General features: G+C 42.3%; 1 protein-coding gene across 2 annotated transcripts in view; it reads right to left on the bottom strand.

Annotated features, from left to right (window-relative positions):
- Nucleotides 1-22,366, bottom strand: part of LOC134527357 (ribosomal protein S6 kinase alpha-5-like) — a 736,083-nt gene that overhangs the window by 171,974 nt on the left and 541,743 nt on the right. The window contains exon 1 of one of the 2 annotated variants that reach the window (XM_063359970.1): nucleotides 11,751-12,465. The exons of the other annotated variant lie outside the window; for it this stretch is intronic. Coding sequence (XP_063216040.1) covers nucleotides 11,751-11,907 — 157 coding nt within the window. The 5' untranslated portion in view covers nucleotides 11,908-12,465. Of the gene's footprint in view, nucleotides 1-11,750; nucleotides 12,466-22,366 lie in introns of those variants that run through there. 2 annotated transcript variants of the gene reach the window in all.

Here is a 22,366-nt window from a genome sequence, read left to right as displayed (position 1 = left end):
CAGCTCAGATCACAGCACTGGTGCCAGCTCACGAGACGCCGCTAACACTGACCTAGTTGCTGGACAATATCAGCTCCAGCTCACAGCACTGGGGCCAGCTCACGAGACGCCGCCTACACTGGCCTAGTTGCTGGACAATTTCAGCTCAGATCACAGCACTGGTGCCAGCTCACGAGACGCCGCTAACACTGACCTAGTTGCTGGACAATATCAGCTCCAGCTCACAGCACTGGGGCCAGCTCACGAGACGCCGCTAACACTGACCTAGTTGCTGGACAATATCAGCTCCAGCTCACAGCACTGGGGCCAGCTCACGAGACGCCGCTAACACTGACCTAGTTGCTGGACAATTTCAGCTCAGCTAACAGCACTGGGGCCAGCTCACGAGACGCCACCAACACTGACCTAGTTGCTGGACAATTTCAGCTCAGTTCACAGCACTGGGGCCAGCTCACGAGACGCCGCCTACACTGGCCTAGTTGCTGGACAATTTCAGCTCAGCTCACAGCACTGGGGCCAGCTCATGAGACGCCACCAACACTGACCTAGTTGCTGGACAATTTCAGCTCAGCTCACAGCACTGATGCCAGCTCACGAGACGCCGCTAACACTGGCCTAGTTGCTGGACAATTTCAGCTCAGCTCACAGCACTGGGGCCAGCTCATGAGACGCCACCAACACTGACCTAGTTGCTGGACAATTTCAGCTCAGCTCACAGCACTGGTGCCAGCTCACGAGACGCCGCTAACACTGGCCTAGTTGCTGGACAATTTCAGCTCAGCTCACAGCACTGGGGCCAGCTCACGAGACGCCACCAACACTGACCTAGTTGCTGGACAATTTCAGCTCAGCTCACAGCACTGGTGCCAGCTCACGAGACGCCGCTAACACTGACCTAGTTGCTGGACAATTTCAGCTCAGTTCACAGCACTGGGGCCAGCTCATGAGACGCCGCCTACACTGGCCTAGTTGCTGGACAATATCAGCTCAGATCACAGCACTGGGGCCAGCTCATGAGACGCCACCAACACTGACCTAGTTGCTGGACAATTTCAGCTCAGCTCACAGCACTGGTGCCAGCTCACGAGGCGCCGCTAACACTGGCCTAGTTGCTGGACAATTTCAGCTCAGTTCACAGCACTGGGGCCAGCTCATGAGACGCCGCCTACACTGGCCTAGTTGCTGGACAATTTCAGCTCAGATCACAGAACTGGTGCCAGCTCACGAGACGCCGCTAACACTGGCCTAGTTGCTGGACAATTTCAGCTCAGCTCACAGCACTGGGGCCAGCTCATGAGACGCCACCAACACTGACCTAGTTGCTGGACAATTTCAGCTCAGATCACAGCACTGGGGCCAGCTCATGAGACGCCACCAACACTGACCTAGTTGCTGGACAATTTCAGCTCAGCTAACAGCACTGGGGCCAGCTCATGAGACGCCACCAACACTGACCTAGTTGCTGGACAATTTCAGCTCAGATCACAGCACTGGGGCCAGCTCATGAGACGCCGCCTACACTGGCCTAGTTGCTAGACAATTTCAGCTCAGATCACAGCACTGGTGCCAGCTCACGAGACGCCACCAACACTGACCTAGTTGCTGGACAATTTCAGCTCAGTTCACAGCACTGGGGCCAGCTCACGAGACGCCGCCTACACTGGCCTAGTTGCTGGACAATTTCAGCTCAGATCACAGAACTGGTGCCAGCTCACGAGACGCCGCTAACACTGGCCTAGTTGCTGGACAATTTCAGCTCAGCTCACAGCACTGGGGCCAGCTCATGAGACGCCGCCTACACTGGCCTAGTTGCTGGACAATTTCAGCTCAGATCACAGCACTGGTGCCAGCTCACGAGACGCCACCAACACTGACCTAGTTGCTGGACAATTTCAGCTCAGTTCACAGCACTGGGGCCAGCTCATGAGACGCCGCCTACACTGGCCTAGTTGCTGGACAATTTCAGCTCAGATCACAGCACTGGTGCCAGCTCACGAGACGCCGCTAACACTGACCTAGTTGCTGGACAATATCAGCTCCAGCTCACAGCACTGGGGCCAGCTCACGAGACGCCGCCTACACTGGCCTAGTTGCTGGACAATTTCAGCTCAGATCACAGCACTGGTGCCAGCTCACGAGACGCCGCTAACACTGACCTAGTTGCTGGACAATATCAGCTCCAGCTCACAGCACTGGGGCCAGCTCACGAGACGCCGCTAACACTGACCTAGTTGCTGGACAATATCAGCTCCAGCTCACAGCACTGGGGCCAGCTCACGAGACGCCGCTAACACTGACCTAGTTGCTGGACAATTTCAGCTCAGCTAACAGCACTGGGGCCAGCTCACGAGACGCCACCAACACTGACCTAGTTGCTGGACAATTTCAGCTCAGTTCACAGCACTGGGGCCAGCTCACGAGACGCCGCCTACACTGGCCTAGTTGCTGGACAATTTCAGCTCAGATCACAGCACTGGTGCCAGCTCACGAGACGCCACCAACACTGACCTAGTTGCTGGACAATTTCAGCTCAGCTAACAGCACTGGGGCCAGCTCATGAGACGCCGCCTACACTGGCCTAGTTGCTGGACAATTTCAGCTCAGCTCACAGCACTGGGGCCAGCTCACGAGACGCCGCTAACACTGACCTAGTTGCTGGACAATTTCAGCTCAGCTAACAGCACTGGGGCCAGCTCATGAGACGCCGCTAACACTGGCCTAGTTGCTGGACAATTTCAGCTCAGATCACAGCACTGGTGCCAGCTCACGAGACGCCACCAACACTGACCTAGTTGCTGGACAATTTCAGCTCAGATCACAGCACTGGTGCCAGCTCACGAGACGCCGCTAACACTGACCTAGTTGCTGGACAATTTCAGCTCAGATCACAGCACTGGGGCCAGCTCATGAGACGCCGCTAACACTGGCCTAGTTGCTGGACAATTTCAGCTCAGATCACAGCACTGGTGCCAGCTCACGAGACGCCGCTAACACTGACCTAGTTGCTGGACAATTTCAGCTCAGCTCACAGCACTGGGGCCAGCTCATGAGACGCCGCCAACACTGACCTAGTTGCTGGACAATATCAGCTCCAGCTCACAGCACTGGTGCCAGCTCATGAGACGCCGCCTACACTGGCCTAGTTGCTGGACAATTTCAGCTCAGATCACAGCACTGGTGCCAGCTCACGAGACGCCACCAACACTGACCTAGTTGCTGGACAATTTCAGCTCAGATCACAGCACTGGTGCCAGCTCACGAGACGCCGCTAACACTGACCTAGTTGCTGGACAATTTCAGCTCAGATCACAGCACTGGGGCCAGCTCATGAGACGCCGCCAACACTGACCTAGTTGCTGGACAATATCAGCTCAGATCACAGCACTGGTGCCAGCTCACGAGACGCCACCAACACTGACCTAGTTGCTGGACAATTTCAGCTCAGATCACAGCACTGGTGCCAGCTCACGAGACGCCGCTAACACTGACCTAGTTGCTGGACAATTTCAGCTCAGCTCACAGCACTGGGGCCAGCTCATGAGACGCCGCCAACACTGACCTAGTTGCTGGACAATATCAGCTCCAGCTCACAGCACTGGGGCCAGCTCACGAGGCGCCTGAGACGTCTGGCAACTATGTCTGCCAGGACAATAGTTCAATATTGTTTTTCTGCTGAGCTTATATACCGACATCACTGACAGCCAGGTGTAATTTTTAAAACATAAGCTTTCATTTTATATGTATTCAGGTTATCTACACTCATCTGTAGAAAAATTTCCATGAACAATTTTTAGAAAATAATTTACCTAATTTCATTTTTCTGAAATAATGATAATGCAGTCTTCACTATTCCTACAGTTGTACTGGTTCAAATAGAACCTTACACACACATTTTTACCGTGTGTATGTACTAAACAAAATCTTGTATTTCTAATCTAAGCGGGGGGGGGGGGGGGGGGGGAGCGTGTTGGATGTGTTCAAAGTCTGGGTGATGGCACTTTGGAACATAACATTTCTTTCTCAAACAATCAACTCTGCGTAATTTTCATGACGGTTCCAAGTTTTAAAGCGAATTCCGTGACTTCCCCTGCCTTGCCAGAATGTGGAAATTCTGTGTGTTCCTACAGCATCACAAACATTAAACCTTACTTGAAGGGGGAGGGGGTGTAATGACGTCATCCGTCCTCTGAGTCCTCCTAGATAGATATCAATGGTACTAGGTCGCCGATAGCTTAGCTCAGGAATCGACTGCCTTGTTCCCCAAACAGCCCCACTGTGCCAACTATAGAGCGTTCCAGTCACAGATCGCAGTGTGGAAGAAGATGGGAGTTTTCTCTCTGTTTCTAACACACGCCGACTAACATAAATCTTGTTCGCGTATCCACTGTTACCAAGTATAGAAGTATTTTAATTTGAAGGTACTGAATATTTTTTAGTTATTCATCATGTGAACATTAAAATTATCAAATGAATTCGTATTAATATGTGTGTGATTATTTCTTGCTTTTAATTTTAAAACGATGATATTTATTACTGATTTATGAGCGTGATAGTAAGTATAGACGTAAACAATTCTGAATTACTAAAATTTTTCTCGTGCACTCTGATTCCAAAGGTGTACATCTCCCTGAACTTGCTCTACCACGTAGGGATGTGGCAACAGGGCGCGCCATAAGCGAGACGGACTACTGCCAAAGCATTGGTTTCAGAAGGCGGCTGACAAAGGCAGGCCTGCACGGACTTGGAACCCCGCAGATAAGATAAGCCCCGCAGGGTTGGCGCACAGAGCTGATAGCGAGCAATTACTGCCAGCCGTCCTTGTCTCCTCGACAGCGCGGATCCGAGTGATAGGGAAGCTGTCATGCCGAGGGAGCTCCAAGTGACAGTCTCAGGCGTACCACGCGCCTACACAATCTCAGGCGTAAGGCGCGCCTAGTCTCAGGCGTACCACGCGCCTACACAATCTCAGGCGTAAGGCGCGCCTAGTCTCAGGCGTACCACGCGCCTACACAATCTCAGGCGTAAGGCGCGCCTAGTCTCAGGCGTACCACGCGCCTACACAATCTCAGGCGTAAGGCGCGCCTAGTCTCAGGCGTACCACGCGCCTACACAATCTCAGGCGTAAGGCGCGCCTAGTCTCAGGCGTACCACGCGCCTACACAATCTCAGGCGTAAGGCGCGCCTAGTCTCAGGCGTACCACGCGCCTACACAATCTCAGGCGTAAGGCGCGCCTAGTCTCAGGCATACCACGCGCCTTTTCCGGCGTACCACGCGCATTATTTAACTCTTCCATCAAACACAAAATGTTTCCGAATGGTAAGAAGGCGTCCTGAACTGACGTAGCCACAAGATGGCTGGCGAACAGCTTGCATAGCTCCGGTCCATTCACAAACAGTTCAATATTTATCTCATTAAGAATATCATTAAGAAGGTTGTCTATTTAATTTAATGGTTTTGTCTTTACGTTATTTTTTGGACAGTGGAAAAGGCTAAAACGGTATTTTCACGGGTGTGTTTAGGTTTGAAAAATGGTAAACTCAGTATTGTTTGTGGTATTTGGGGAAGTGGAGAGTAGTGGAAATAATTTAGAGTACCACGCGCCTTTGTGGAAAAAGAAAGAAGAAAGAGTGTCTTTACCCCTCATAGCATTAGCCCTTTGGGGTATCTGCGTCCTATATTTCGATGTACTTGGTTTGATGTATTCTCATACAATCAAAACTAGGGGAGATTTATTTGACACGCCGGCACCCTTACAAGCCCCGGGGCCGCCGTGGTCGCGGGTAACGGATCACGCCGTACCACAATTGAAAATAGGCTAACCAGACAGTTGGCTGTGTCCAAGCCCCTTGCCCTTGTCAGCACTGCTGGCGCCGCATGCCGATCCCTCACCATTATGGAGAGAACCTTCATCTTCAATATTCCACCATAACATGAGAGGATCACCGCTTAGTTCCATAGAGGCGCGTTACCGACGAGGAACTGCGCGCTCGTTAGGTGCCTGGCGCGTAGAGGCGAAGAGGCGTGTTATCCGCGAGCCAGTGTCGCCCTTAGCGCCCCCGCCCTGCTACAGCTCGTGCGTTGACCAGGCGGCAAGTTGGACACACAATCATTTGATTTAAAAGCTGCATCAAGTGAGAAACTTGGCTTTAAAAGGATATCAGAAATTTTGCACTCTTAACACAACCCGGTGTATAAAAAATACATTACAGATTCTCCACGGTCTATTTCTGTTCAACTTTTAATTTGTAAGAGTTCAAAGTTTATCAAATTACAATAATAAACATACAGAAAAAATGTGGACACCAGTTGGCAGGTTAAACAACCGACTTGTCACACCGATGACGCACCATTCAGACGGGGGTGATCCTTTAGGCCAAAGTTATTTGCGGAATCAGCAACTGTACTCACAGCATAAATTAGCAACACCATGACCATTACTTATAAATTAGAAGTGAAGTGATGTGTAGTTGTGCAGGAAGGGTTCCGGGTTGATAGGGATATTAAGTGCGTCTTATACACTGTTCAATATAGGTGATACTTTTTTAACAGGTGTTGCAAGGAACATTAAGACTTCGACTATTGTAAACTCTCACGCAAAAACATGGTAGGTTAACCAAATGGAGAATTAGTCTATATTCCGATACCATAAGACTATTGATGACGTCATTACCACCCCTGCATTCTTACCGGAGAAGCTCAGGAAGATGTGGGCTATGGGCGGGGAGCTATCACGTGCTTGTTTAGTAATGTACACTTACTTTCGGTATCGTATTATATAACACAGTGCTTTATATACTCTATAACACGATACCGAACGGATACCACACTGTATTTAGTCGGAGAACTACGCCTTGATATGCTGCCAACATAACCCATGTCCTTCAGCCGATAACGGTGCCTCAGACAACACACTTCCAGCACAACGTGCAACATGGAACTAAGGGCACTCAGGTCGCCACGTCTTGCAAGTGTAAATTGTGTTATTGCCTATCAAATCCCCGCGGAAACTACAAATGTCAACGTATAAACTTCTGTACAGCAACTCTGATTATAACATTTCAGGGCGGATTACACTTTGAGATTCCCAGTAAAAACTAGTTTAAAAACAAGCTGCAGACAAGTATGCTGAATAAGGATAACGCTGTTCCTGAATTTCCACGCAGTGACACGACAGCGGCGAAAATGTAAACATCGTAAAACGAAGCAAAACCGGTCGTGAAAGACCACTTACAAATGAATTTAAACCTTCGTGCATCAAATTATAGGAATAAACATAGCTTGGCTTGAAAAATATAAAAAAAAGGACAAAAAATGCTAAGTTATTGCACCACTCGCGTTAAGTCCCACACGTGTACGGATTGCTTACTGGAGTTTTTAGAAAAAACAGATTTAATAAATGTATGTTATGTATGTGTTCAGTTAAACGCTAATTTAACAATACATATCGGTTATGTACCTAATGTACAATATGCCATTCATTTAAGCCTGTTGTCTAGAGTATGCGCAACTGAATAATTGAAACTTTAAAACCTTAACCAATTAAATAGCTTAAGGTGAAAGTATTTTCCCGTAATTAATTTTAAGTACCTATTCCAAACTAAAGCCTTAAATTCTACAGTTACTAAAGCAGCAAATAAATTACTTACTAAGCTGTTTGTAGAAGAGTACAGATGCGAATATCGAGATAGGGAAACTTAAGGTGTGCAAAAAAGGCACGGTATTCCGTCAACTAAAGTATAAGGTGGAAAATATTGAAGTATGATTTTACGACGCCCAGTCTACATTTACTTTATACTGACATGGTGTTCCTGAACAACGAATAGTCATGCCACAGACCCTCGCACGCAACTTTATTTTTACTGAGAGTATGGACAGATTTTGAAAGTACTTCCTACTCTTTCATAACGAAAAACTTTTCTTTTCTTAAGTGACACTTGGCTAAAAATCAAAACTTATGATCTTACGAAAATGCTATACACTAGTTTTAAAAACGACACGTCTTTGAAAGTCATATAGTTAATAGAGTTCGAAGAATCCTCTTCCCCATAAGCAACAGTATGCACACGTGTCCATCTGTCGACGCGAACTCGCAAGGCGGAATTACAATGGCCCGTCTCCACCCGTCCGACTCTGTCCGTCAACGCCACGGAGCCAACCAAGCTATTTACAACTTGACTTCGTCCGGCCGTAAAAATTTTTCCAAATAATTGCTTCCAACAATCCATGTTTTTCTCGCAAGATCTATACAGATGTTTGTTATTTATATCGTGTTTATATACGTATTGTATTATTTCCTAGGAAAAATTCAGATTCATGATTATTGTTTAGACATGAGTTATAAGAACCGCAATGTTATTATACAAACCATTTGAACGTACCACAAGCACAAGCACCTCAGGACTGTATTCAGGTAACAATTAGCTGCCGCGGCCAAAACCAGATATATTCAATCCGTCCGTCAACCAAAGGTTAAAGTTAGCCGAACTTTACACGGACAAACGGATATACTAACGGACAACATTTTTACGGCCATCCGACTGGCAAGTCATATGACCGATGGACGGATGACGGACGAAATCTATGACAGACCAACCCGGATCCCTTGGAATAACATTCCCACGCAGCAAAGGCAATCTTTAACAGTGAAACTATAATAATAAACAATAACTAATATTTAAGGAATGCATCATGAATATTAAATATTTTCTTTTTACTGCATGCGTAAAGAGATGTGTTGTGTAGGTTTCCTACAAGGAAAAAAAACCCTGGGTCACCCCATGCCAAACCGAACTCAGCAGATCAGCGTCCATGCAATAGTGCGCTCACAAACATGCACACACAGGCAGGGTTACCAGACACTGATAATAAAAAAGGAGGACATTTCACTAAAAAGGAGGACAATATATTTTCTTAAAAAGCCATGAATTAATTAAAATGGAGTACGATAATTTACAATGTTTTGGCATTTAATACAGTTTCAGTATAAAGAATCAAACAAACTACGCATGTACAGCATATTAAAAACACGTGCTTCTGCATGTGCTGCTACCTGTCAAGCTGTCATAGAACTACTTACTAGTGGGGTGACTCTGCGGACAGCGCATTAGTGCGCACCGCGCGCTTTACTCAGAATGTAACTGCAGGAATTATCTCACTTTATAAAAAAGCCGGACATTTTGGAGCATTAAGGAAAATCCGGCCGGACGCAAAAAAATACATAAAAAGGAGGACATGTCCTCCTTTTGCCGGACGTCTGGTAACCCTACACACAGGACACCGACTACTTGGCTCAGGCACCCCTCAAGGACATGTACACACAGGAAACTGACTACTTGGCTAAGGCACCGCTCAAGCCAATGCACACACAGGATACTGACTACTTGGCTCAGGCACAGTTCAAGGTCATGCACACACAGAACACCGACTACTTGGCTAAGGCACCGCTCAAGCCAATGCACACACAGGATACCGACTACTTGGCTAAGGCACCGCTCAAGCCAATGCACACACAGGATACTGACTACTTGGCTAAGGCACCGCTCAAGGACATGAACACACAGGACAAAGACTACTTGGCTCAGGCACCCCTGAAGGATATGCACACACCGTACACTGACTACTTGGCTAAGGCACCGCTCAAGCCAATGCACACACAGGATACTGACTACTTGGCAAAGGCACCGCTCAAGGATATGAACACACAGGACAAAGACTACTTTGTCCAGACACCGCTCATGGACACGTACACACAGGATACCCGACTACTTGGCTCAGACACCGCTCAAGCCAATGCACACACAGGATACCAGACTACTTGGCTAAGGCATCGTTCAAGGTCATGGACACACAGGACACCGACTACTTGGCTAAGGCAACGCTCAAGCCAATGCACACATAGGATACTGACTACTTGGCAAAGGCACCGCTCAAGGATATGAACACACAGGACAAAGACTACTTTGTCCAGACACCGCTCATGGACACGTACACACAGGATACCCGACTACTTGGCTCAGGCACCGCTCAAGCCAATGCACACACAGGATACCCGACTACTTGGCTAAGGCATCGTTCAAGGTCATGCACACACAGGACACCGACTACTTGGCTAAGGCACCGCTCAAGCCAATGCACACACAGGATACTTTCTACTTGGCTAAGGCACCGCTCAAGGACATGAACACACAGGACAAAGACTACTTGGCTCAGGCATCGTTCAAGGACATGCTGTGTTGTCAGGTACTGCGGTTGCGCCCCGACAGACAGGCGGATGTTGAATGAGGCAACGCGGCCCACTAGAAGCTACGAGCGCAGCGCAACATGTCTCGGCCGGCAATGCATTTTTATTGTGAGGGGGGGGGGGGGGTGGAATTCTGCCAGCGCCGCGTGGGAGATTCCCTAACACGCGCCGACAGTGTGGGCAGCTGGGGCTAACACTCGCCATCCTTATCGACACATACATTTTCTACTCGTTTTCAGTTACGATTTTGATAACTGGTAGGATAACCACTAAAATTAAGTCGCAAATGGAAACACAGGAAATAAAATTCGCCCTGAGCCAAGTTAAATAACACGAAATATGTTCGCAAAACAAATTGGCAGGTCTGTAACTTGCAAGGTTAAGTGGGATGTATGATGACAAATTGTAATTGATTGCTGGCACGACTTGACTACGCGTCAGTAACACACTGTCATACGAGAGCGAAAAAGTGACCGCCCCTGTTGGTACTATTACAGAACCAGCAATGGCAGTTACTTGCCATAATGCCGCTAGTTATTATTAAATCCAGGCTGTGTCAAAGAGAGCTCACATCAGAAAAACTGCACCTTTGCCGTCCCCGATACTGCCGGAATTCTTAAACACCCGCGACATCATTTTCCCGTCAAAGATTGATCTATCGTTAGGTTTCAGTCTTAAGTTTTTACTGGGAAGAAATAATGGTTTAGGGTCCCGCTTAGAAAACCTTGTTATTGCATTTTTTAAGAAAAGGGTACCAGATTACAAAAAAAACGTGCTTTAAGTTTTTAAGGACTTGATAATAAACTAATTCAACAAACTTTGTTTCTGAATTAACGTTCCAGAATTTCTAAATGCAAGGGTGCCCACAAGGGGGGGGGGGGGGGTAACGACGCAGACTGCGTCATTAAAATTTCAGGGGGGGGGGGGTGTTAAATGACGAGAAAAATGTATATATTATTTACATAATTATAGCTTCTAATGTGAAAATACGTTTCTGGTGCTTTGATAATTGAAAGGGATCTTGTAAATCAAATTGGCAACCCCACACTTTCCTCAACAAAAGCAGTTTGGCATTGTCGGTTCAGGATGGAAATATTACCTGATATGACCAAAATTATTATTAGAAAATCAGTTTTAATGCAAAATGTAATAAAATATAATACTAAAAAAGTATAATATTATAAAATAATTGAGTAAATCATTGAAAAAATGGCGTAAAAAATTTTGGGGGGGGGGGGGCGCATCATTAGGTTAAGGGGGGGTGAGTCATAGTGTTGGGGGGGGGGCACCTCTGCTAAATGTACTCAGCTGGAATGTGCCACGTGTGTCTCGCTTGAGGTACACAAACACACTTGAAATATCGCATATTTTTTTGGTAAATGTGTTAAAATATGTTAACAGCCAGTTGTCTGTTGGAACAGGTTCAAGCTGACCTCATTGACTGTACCGGTGAGGTGAGTGAGGGAGGGTGGGAGGGTGGGAGGGAGGGAGGAGAGCACGTGTACTCACTGTTCCTGTCCTCCGGGTCGGGCTGCCCATCGCAGGAGGAGCACGCAGAGCCCGGGCTCTGCTCCGGCCTGAGGGTCAGCTTCCTCGTCAGCTCCTCGCAGTCGTCTTCGTCCTCGAAGTACCCGCTCTCGTGCTCCGCTTCCTTGTGAGCACCCATCTCCCCGACACGACACTCGACACCCGTCAGCCACGCAGCATGCCGCCACTTTCACTGCTCCGTCGCACTCTGCACTGCTCGCCGATATCGAGGTTAGATCCGCGCGAGCCGCAAGTAGGTCGGCGAGGAGTGGGGAGGCTAGTTGCCGCGGAGCTCGCCGGGCGGCGCTAACGGTCGGGCCGTTCACTTCCGCGTGGAGCTGGTTTACAGTTACGCGGGCAGCAGCTGCCGTCCACGAGGAGAAAACACCGTTCCCTTTAAACTTTCAAAAGCGTAGTCAACACAGTTAAAGGTCTAGCACACGTGAGCAGTTCGACGAACTGGTTAGATTAACGAAATTAACGGAGAAAGCTGAATACAGTTGCACGACTGCAAACTGAACGAAATCACTTCAGTAGGATTAGTGTTCACTCGTAAGCGGTGTGATTCACTTCCTCAAAAAAGTAGACACTGAAAAAAAAATACAATATTGAGGTTGCGTGGACCAGCCACTATACACGTCTGCCACGAACGAAGTTCGTCAGCACACTGAATCGTCGCCGAGCTCGGAGCGACACTAGAGCAATCAGCTGTTTTCACGACGCGCGCATGCGCAGAGGCGCTGCTGCGAGTCACGCTCCCCTCCCTTCCCCTCCGTTCCCCTACCTAATACCCCTCCTGGGGCTTCCCACCTCCGGCGCGGTGACCACACGACGCAAGCGAAGGCGTATCAGGGATATTACAACTCGTCAGCCCTGCCTCGTAGCCTTGCGTTACGCGAGAGGTCGGCCGTGGGGAAATTACCCAGTGCTTGACCTAAACGCTGGTCGCTTCTTTTAAGTTTAGTTACGATGACGATGTAGTTACTAAGTACGATTCTAATGTAAAAGGATGTTCATTAGTCAATGGAAAACTCCAATAAAAGGTCATACAATAATACCAAATCAGTATGTAATGACTGACGACTTGTCCCACCAGTTTCATATTAAAATAACACCCTAACAGAACTTAAAGCTAAATGATAAAAACACTTTCATGTTTTACGTTCGTAAATCGCTCCACCAAGTTTAATCGCAGATAATACGTAAAAACAAGGTTAAATGCAACAACAACTATGCGTAATTATTATTATTTTTTCTTTATTAATTCGTGAATGTCAATTAGATAGCAGTATTTAATTTGGATGGAGGGGGAGAGATAGGGGAGTGTTATGTATACCTGCACTCGGTTAGATGTCTTTGGGCCGAGGGCAAAGAGTTACATTTGGTTATATCTTAAAACTCAAGAGTTCCTTAGTTCCTTTGTCCTGGTGTAGTAAATTACCATTTCTTTTTTTACCCTTTCTAAGAATCAGAGATGACTTATTTTAGATATAAGAATTTGAAATACAGATACAAGATACAAAATACTTATTTTAATCTTATATCTGAAATACATTTTTTAAAGTTCATTTTTATATCGTATTCAGATACATTTTTTAAATATCTTAGTATTTTGTATGCTAAAATACTTTTACTAATTACCTACCTGTGAATATTTTACATTACAGCATCCTAATATAATTTAATTAAAAATGAATTATTTCTTTTTTTATCACATAAGGCTTTTTATAATATAGATGATTATGAACAGGAGGTAGCTTCGTAACATTTTTTGTGAGTTTTATATATTATGATTATGATGCACTGTACTATGTGATATAGGTTGGATTGTGTTCTAATGTTGATAATTTTGTTTACTGTACATAATTATGTATTAGTTTTCTTTTATATATAATATTATCTAAATATGTGCTTATTCATGGAAGTGCAGGTGTTATATTATATTATTTTAATTTTGTAATGCTTTTAATACTGTTCTTGTACCTGTTTATGTGTTTGTATTTATGTTTATTTGTATTTTTTTGACATATTCTATACCATTATGTATGGTCTATGGAATGCAATAAAAAATCAAATCAAATCAATCAAATCCCATCATACAGACTAATCTGAACGTACCCTTAAAATTTTAATTTTCAATGTATCAAAAGACTGTATGGTATAGTTACTTTTGTCTGTCTCGCTGTACCTACCTGCGCCATATTTTATTGTGTTGTATTGGTCATGTCATGTGTATAAAATTTTTGAAGTTGAATTATTACTTATAATAGTATTTAAAGGATCATAATAATTGAAGACGACAATATGGAAATGTAAGTTTTTTCTTCTCTTGCTCGACAGGAATGTGTATGTAAATGTAATGTAGTGAGCACGTGAGATCTGTTAGAGGTTAGATGTGTTTGGTAGGTAACAAACAAAACAGAACATTAGTGGTACATATTCGTGTGTAATATCTTGTATGATTATTAAATTACGTAAAAAATAAAATTATTAAATGTGCTAGTACCTAAATGTTGGTTTGTTTATTGCGATTCATTATTGTGTATGTGTGTGTGATATGAATAATAAGTTTACATGTTATGCGTTATTCCGTCTGTTACTGTACAAACGTAACCTATAAATTTTGTCATTCCAGTCACATTATACATTTTCATAAAGTTTTTTCTCAGTGAAGTTATTGCTTGTGTTTTTAGGGATGAAGAGAATAATAACAATTTGAGTATCCACTCATTTTAAGGCATTGTTTTAAAGATATTAAACAAGAAGTTTGAAGTAACGTGAATGTGTCTGCAGTATGCAATAAGCTTAATAAGTTACTATAAGATGTAGGCCTCAGAAGTATATAAAAGTATTTCCGAGCCCTGGAGTCTTGAGTGTGGTGGCGGTGGAGGTGTCCGTCCTCTGGGATTGTGACATCACGGCGGCCATCTTGGGTTACCTTGACCTTTGACTTTGATTCCGCCATCATGGATTCTGTCAATTTGAATTATGATGTCACATCCACCATTTTGGTTTACCGCGATCTTGGATTCTAGAACTTTGCACCATTTTTGATTATGACATCATCGTTGCAATTTTCGTTATGGCTGCCATCTTAAATCCTAATAATCATGTCCGCCATCTTGTATCTGACACCACAACTACATGTTTTGATTCTGACATCATGTCCGCCATACTGTTTTCGTCTGTTGGAGGCCACCATCTTCGATAACGTCACGACCACCATAAAGTTTTTCTGTTCTGTCTGCGGCCACCATCTTGGATTCTGCCTTCATTGTTTCTGCTTCTTGTTCCTAGAGAGTATCAGCATCGCTCTGTCTCATGCACATAAGGTCGATGTTACCAAATTGAGAATTAAATAACGAATACCTATATATATATATATACATATATATATATATATATATATATATATATATAAATATATATATATATATATATATAAAACACGCATATTCGGACTTGTAATTTATTTTAATTCGAAGGAATAATAGCATCACTTGTTCGAGACAGAACCGCCATCATTTATTTTCAATACTCTCTACCAGGAGCATGAGTGTCATGTAGTACACACATAATATGCTAGAGAGTGCTGCCACCATCTTAGATTTCGCCATATTAATAATCCGTATTTATTATCAAAATATCGGGGGGAATAAAATAAATATGTAAAAAACTAATTAATAATATTTTAATAATATATGATTCCCACATTTTGAAATTATGTCACATCAGCCATTTTTAAAATCCGTAGGTAATTACTATCCAAAAAATTCGGGAGAATCTTTAATTTATTAAAAAATTATTTAAATACAATTTTATACAATTTTTATTTAAAAACGCACTGACATCATGGAGTCCTTGTTCCAACTCGGCGAGAGCAAAAAATGGCAATGAATCCTTCCTCCACTGAAGTCACCACCACTAATGCCAAGGTAGATATATCGCTATCCATTATGACATCACGCCCATCATCTTGTTTTCGTCTGCTGGAGGCTGCCAAATTGGACTATGACATTACAGCACAATCATGTTTTCGTCTATTGAACGTCACCATCTCTGATTATGACATCATATTCGAAATCTTGTTTTCATCTGCTGGAGACATTTATCTTTATTTTTAGTACTTGCTACCGTAGTGCTAGTGTAATGTAGTACACACCATCTATCAGAGTGCGCTGCCGCCATGTTAGTTTAATTTTTTCCCGCTAGAGTGCAGTAATTATTTACAGCCAGGGCGCATAACAGGTTGTCGGCTGTGTTGGCCACCATCTTGAAAATCTGTATTTATTAAGCTAGAAATTCGGGGAAGGTTCCAAAATACATTAAAAAAATCACATGTTAAAATATTTATTTATTCGATCGATTTATGTCCTTTGTTCTTTCCCTGAACTATGCATAAAAGGTAATTTTAGGTAAAAATAAATTTAATTCAATACAAGATTGTGAAAATCCTAAAAAAACAGCTTAGGTTCCTAAATCTACCAGCATCCAGTTAGCCGATAATTACTTATTGGTCGCCATCTTGTAAATTCGTAATAATTAACCTAGAAATTCAGAAAAAAATCATCAACATAACTTTCTCTTAATGTAAGACTGACAGGATCGATTTCCGCCCTTGGTTTGATCCCTGGCCAGTGATAAAGTAACTGAAGCTTAAACTAAAATTTGAATTCTGTTTCCTAATAACTTTCGGGGAGTTTACCTTATTATTAATTATATTTAATCTTGACATACCTAGAGGGCTACGAATTAAAACTAACGCGACCACGTTGGTCTTAATCTGTAAATGCACTGACAAGTTATAAGCAAATGAATCCTTGTAAGCGTCAATTTTTAGCCCAAACCGCGTCATGTGTTACGTGGCACTGGCGCATCTAGCTGCATGAGTCACAGGCCGTGGGTAACTGCTACTTTGTTCTACTCAACGATATATAAATGATTAGCGCTTGGCACGTAGTCACAGAGCTACAGTCATCACCGAAGCGACATATTTTCTTTGCATGCGGTTTTAGCAAGTGACCCCCTATTTATCGAACTAAAAAACGTTTCACGTTAAAAGGAAGCTGTATTACGAGAACTCAGAAATAAGATTACTAGAAATAAAACAATAAATTCTTGAAATCTACATAATTTATTCATTTTTCAATATTATACACATACAAGTAAAACAAGTGATTATTGAAGTATGGAGGCTACTTCGTCGATGTGCGTGTAGTTTCCTCTACGAACCGATGCCACCAACAGTCTAAGGTGATCAACCAATATGATAATATATAATAAATCTCTTTCGCTATAATCTTCCTGGAATGTCTGTTATTAATATTTTTAAGATCACTATCGTCCCTGTGATAGTCGTAAGCTTGATCAGAATAATTAATTTTATCTGGTCGTTTCCATCGTTTCGGTCTCAGGGCTTCATCACAGCCTTCTATCTTGACAGCTTTAGGTGCTTCTTCATAGTGTTTGGTCTTGTCATCAGCTTCAGAGTCACTGTCACTATCATCGTAGAAGTCAGCGTCTTCACCCGGATTATTGGAAGTATTCGAAATCGACGTCGAAGCTTCTTCATCGTCTTGAAGCTTCCTTTTTAAGAGTCCATAATTTTTACAAAGTACGGATGATCTACCTGGATTCGGCTTGCATATATTCTCACTTTTCATGGAAATGAAACTTCAATTGTATTCATTCTTCCTTAAATCATTAAAGTCCTTCAATTTAAGTTCTTTTTCGAGATCAGGATAGCGATGTACATAATCTCGTTCAAGACATGGAAAATTATTGACTTAATGAGGAACACTTCTCTCTAGAGTAGCAGGTCCATCATTGTCCTCTATATTGTAATTATGATTGGCGTTACAAGTTCTGCCGCGTATTTTTACGCTCTCCTTTCGCGTAAACAACTTGCTACAACGAACGCAACTTATCATTATGCATACTGGATTTTTAACACAGCCATTCTTCTCGTGTTGTCTAGCATTCTTTCTTAAGATAAATTCCTTACTGTAGAACTTACACCTATGTCCTTTAATACAACTGCAGACATCGAACCGGGATCCATATTAGCTTCTGGGACAAATAGCAGTTTCTTACTGAGTTGTAAATTGGAAACATTTCTTAAATTTTTTTTTTTATCTTTCGTCAGCGAGAGTTAATTGATCTCTTTTTAGAAACTTATAGCATATTCATATTCCTGCCAACAGATGGCATCATGTGTTGTGTTGAGGTAAATATTTTTTTTAATGTGGATGCTGGATGCTCTCTCACGGGCGCTAGATAAGAAGGCCTCACTAGACACCAAGAAGAAGGAAATTCGTCTTGCATGATAGTGTTTCTCTGTCGTCTCAAGGCATAGTAATCGACTCAGTAACGTATCCTATTTCGTTTGAATTCCATTTGATAAAAAAAATATATTGTAAGTGCCGATTTAATAACAAGAATTCAGCAATCAAACAAAATAACATAATTGCATGTCTCATACGCAAAAAAAAATTCATACAGAAATATTTTTTTCAGAAATAACATGAAGCACATGGATAGCACCAGCAGTCTTGCCAGAAATAATCGGGAGTACACTGAGAAAACTAAGAGAAGTCTTACCAAGGAAAAAAATCAGGAATACTTGGAGCAAACCAAGAGACGTCTGGAAAAATGCAGAGAAGTGAATTTTACTTCAGTAGATTAATATATAATTTGTATAGAATAATAATATGCATAACATATGTCTGTTACAAATATGCATATGCATTAAAATATATTTTCTAGGCATATTATTATATTATCTAGAATAATAATATGCTTAGCATATATCTGTTTGAAATATTCATATACGTAAAACGTACATAAATGCTAAGCATATTATATTAAATATGCATGCATATGTCTAAATGATTCATTGATCTGGAAATCAATTAACTATTGCAAAAAGTTGCATTAATCCCGTCAAGTAGTTTTTGAATGATGCAGGAAAAAACAGGCAAAATATTTTTTAACTATTTTTTTTATTCTAAAAATGTTATTAACAATGCCAATTGTTATTTTTTTAAGTATCATTCAATGTACAGAACGTTTAGCCCGAACAGTTTTATTATTAGTATAAGTAGTATGTAAATGGCGGTCCTGGGACAGGATTTCGCAAGAGGAGCCAGAGGAGCTGACCGCCATCTTGGATTGTGACGTCACGGCGGCCATCTTGGATGACCGTGACCGTGACCTTTGACCTTGACCTTGAATTTGACCCTTACAAATTGTCAAAACTTTCCAAATTTGCCCAAAATTCCTCAAAAATTGCCAAAATGTCCATTTTTGGGGAAAAAAATCCCGCCAAAAATATCAAAAAATTCCTCAATTCAAAAATTAGGATTTATAAAACCCTCAAAAGTCTTTTTGCCCTAGAAAGAACCCAAATTCCAAAAACGGCTTAAAGTCATAAGAGTTAGCCACTTTACGCCGCCGAGGTCATGACCTTGAAAATTAGGATGCCATGGCAGCCATTTTTAATCATGACGTCACAGTTGCAATTTCCGTTACGTTCGCCATATTGAAATCTTTATTTATTATCCGATTTTAATGAAAAAAAATTAAAATTAATAAAAAAATTCAATTAATAAAATTTTAATAAAAAATATTTTAATAAACGTACATCTACGGCATTGAGCTCGGAGTCCTCGGTTCGAACCCGGTGAGGGCAAAAAATAAATAAAAATGGCGTCTGATCCTTTTCTTATGGTGGCTGCAGGCAGACTGACCCCCGCCACTTATGTCAAAGTATATAAAGTCACCTAGTATGATGTCATGTCCGCCAACTTGAAAATTCGATATTTATTTTAGAAAATCGGGAAAAAATTTTAAAATGATTAAAAAAATAAATTAATTGAATTAAAAAATTAAAATATTTAAAATACCGTTCCACTTTTCGTTACGGCCGCCATATTGGATTATATAAATTTTGCATGTTTCAATACGCCCCACCATCTTGGTTGTGTACGATCCCATCCTTACACTTTACGTTACGACCGCCATATTGGATCCTATTAATGTTGCAACTATCGTTATGGTCACCATTTTTAAAATCTTTATTTATTTACGATTTTAATGAAAAAAATTTCAAAGTTCATCAAAAAAATTACTTATTAGAATACTGATTGATTCGATCGATTCCCGTCCTTGGTTCGAAACCATTAAGATAAAAAAAAATTTAAAAAATGTCGAAAGATCCTTTCTCCGTGGAAGCTACCTAGACTGACCTCACACCACCAATATCAAGGTATATATCGTCAGCTGGTATGATGCTATGTCCACCATCTTGTCTTCGTCCGCTGGAGACCGCCATCTTGTTTTCGTCTGCTGGATGACACCATCTTGTGTGTGTACCCGTCTTACTATCATTACCATCATGCTAGTTTTATTATAACCCGCTAGAGATGCAGTAATCATTTATTACTACTGAGGTGCCCACCATCTTGAAATTTGGTCATCATCTTGGATTCGTGTAATTATTTAGCTAGAAATTTGGGGAAATAATCCAAAATTCATTAAATAAATCACTCATTAATTAACATATTGAATTGATGGATTCCTGTCCTCGGTTCGATTCTTGACCAGTGACAGGTGTAACTAAATATTAACATATGTAATAATTTATTTTCCATTACCTTTCGTGGAATTTATTAATCATTCACTCTACGAAAAACAACTCAAGACAATATACCTGACCATCGAATTAAATACAGTACCGCTATCCCTTACATGAAAGTATAATTTTTCGATAATCTGAATAACCTATAAATCGTTCATGTACAAAGCCGCACATACAGGCCAAGTGTCTCCGGACCATGAGACCGAGACATGACAATATCAGACTTATAGGATAGTAATTTCAGGGCCGCATAACCTTCTTCGTCTTTAGCTAATTACAGTTAATTAGACCATCGTGAAATTTTTATACATACTAAAGGACCAAGCGACCTTGAAAAATATTTTAGTAACACCAAGAGGTTTTGAACTAGTAAATATTCAGTCACTGCATATTTCACTACGCGCAATCAACAAAAAAGGAAGCACCATCAACGAAAAGGCAGCTCATTTTGGACGCACCGTAAATCAAAAGGAAGCACATTCTACAAAACGAAAGATCATTTAACGAAAAGAAGGCGCATTCTCTCGTTCATTCTACTCGGTAGGCTGCGATCGTCAATGATAAGTTAGGATATAATGTCTATAACAGTCTATGAATCCAGCAGGTTTTTAGTTCCATAATTCACTGGCTCCAATATTCATTGACTCCAATAGTCTTTGGCGCGATCAGTCATTGGCTCCAATATTCATTGGATCCATCATCATTGTCTTCATCAGTCATTGACTCCATCAGTCATTGACTCCAATATTCAAAGGCTCCAATAGTCATTGGCTCCAAAAGTCATTGGCTCCTACAGTCATTGGCTCCAACTGCCTTTTGTCTCATCAGCTCCAATGATATTTGGCCAGAATGCTACGAGTCTAAGAGAATATGAGGCCACAAGGCTACGAGTCTAAAAGGATCTAGCTGGTTACGAGTTATACATGGCTGCGAGATTGCATGGCTAAAAGACCACGTGGCTACAAAACTACATGTCTTTGAAGCTACAAGGAGACAAATCTACTCGGCTCCAAAAGCTCCATCAGCTCCAACACGCAATGTACGCAATGTACGCGCAATACATGCAATTTACGTGCAATAAATGTAATGATCACACAGTACACACAGGAAAAAATGGAATGTACACACAGTACACACTGGAAACGGAACGAACACACAGGAAACGGAATGATCACACATACAGTAGCGGAAACACAGGCTTAATTGGAAATCAGAATACAAGAAATAAACATACTTTTTTTTAAATATAAATAATTCATTTATTTTTCAATAGTACACACATGACAGTTAAACAAATGATTATTCTATGTAGCCAGCTTTTCGCAGTTCTTTAAGTGTGGACGATACTTCCTCGATATGCGAGTAATTTACTCTACGAACAGATGACACCAACAGTCTTAGCCAGTCAATCAATATGTTTGGATCTTTCCATGATGTGTAATCAATCTCTTCTACCACCATCTTCCTTGCACGTTTATAATAAATATTATGATCTCTGGTGTCTTCCGTTTTAACACCTACCTCAGGGTAACTTTCATCATCGAGCCAGCGATCATCACAAGCTTTATCAGATTTATTTATTATAACACGTCGTTTCCATCGTTTCGGTCTCAGTACACCATCACAGTCTTCGATCTTGCATGCTTTAGATGCTTCAGCACAGTCTTCGATCACGTCGCCAGGTTCAGAGTCAGTGTAGCAATCACCGTAGAAGGCATCGTCTTCACCCAGATTTCCGTAAGAACTCGATATCGTTGATGTCGAAGTGTCTTCATCGTCTTCATGCTTCCTGTTTAGGAGTCCATCATTTTTACAAAGTATGGAGGATCTACTGAATATAGGCTTGTATGTATTCTCATTTTTCACGGTGTTGATACTTCCATTAGTTTCATTCTTCCCGAAGCTATCATCATCCTTCAATTTATGTTCTTCGTCACGATCGGGTGAGCTAATACCATCA

This window comes from Bacillus rossius, chromosome 1 (genome assembly GCF_032445375.1).
Source record: "Bacillus rossius redtenbacheri isolate Brsri chromosome 1, Brsri_v3, whole genome shotgun sequence".
NCBI lineage: Eukaryota > Metazoa > Arthropoda > Insecta > Phasmatodea > Bacillidae > Bacillus > Bacillus rossius.
This window is presented reverse-complemented; position numbering and strand designations above follow the sequence as displayed.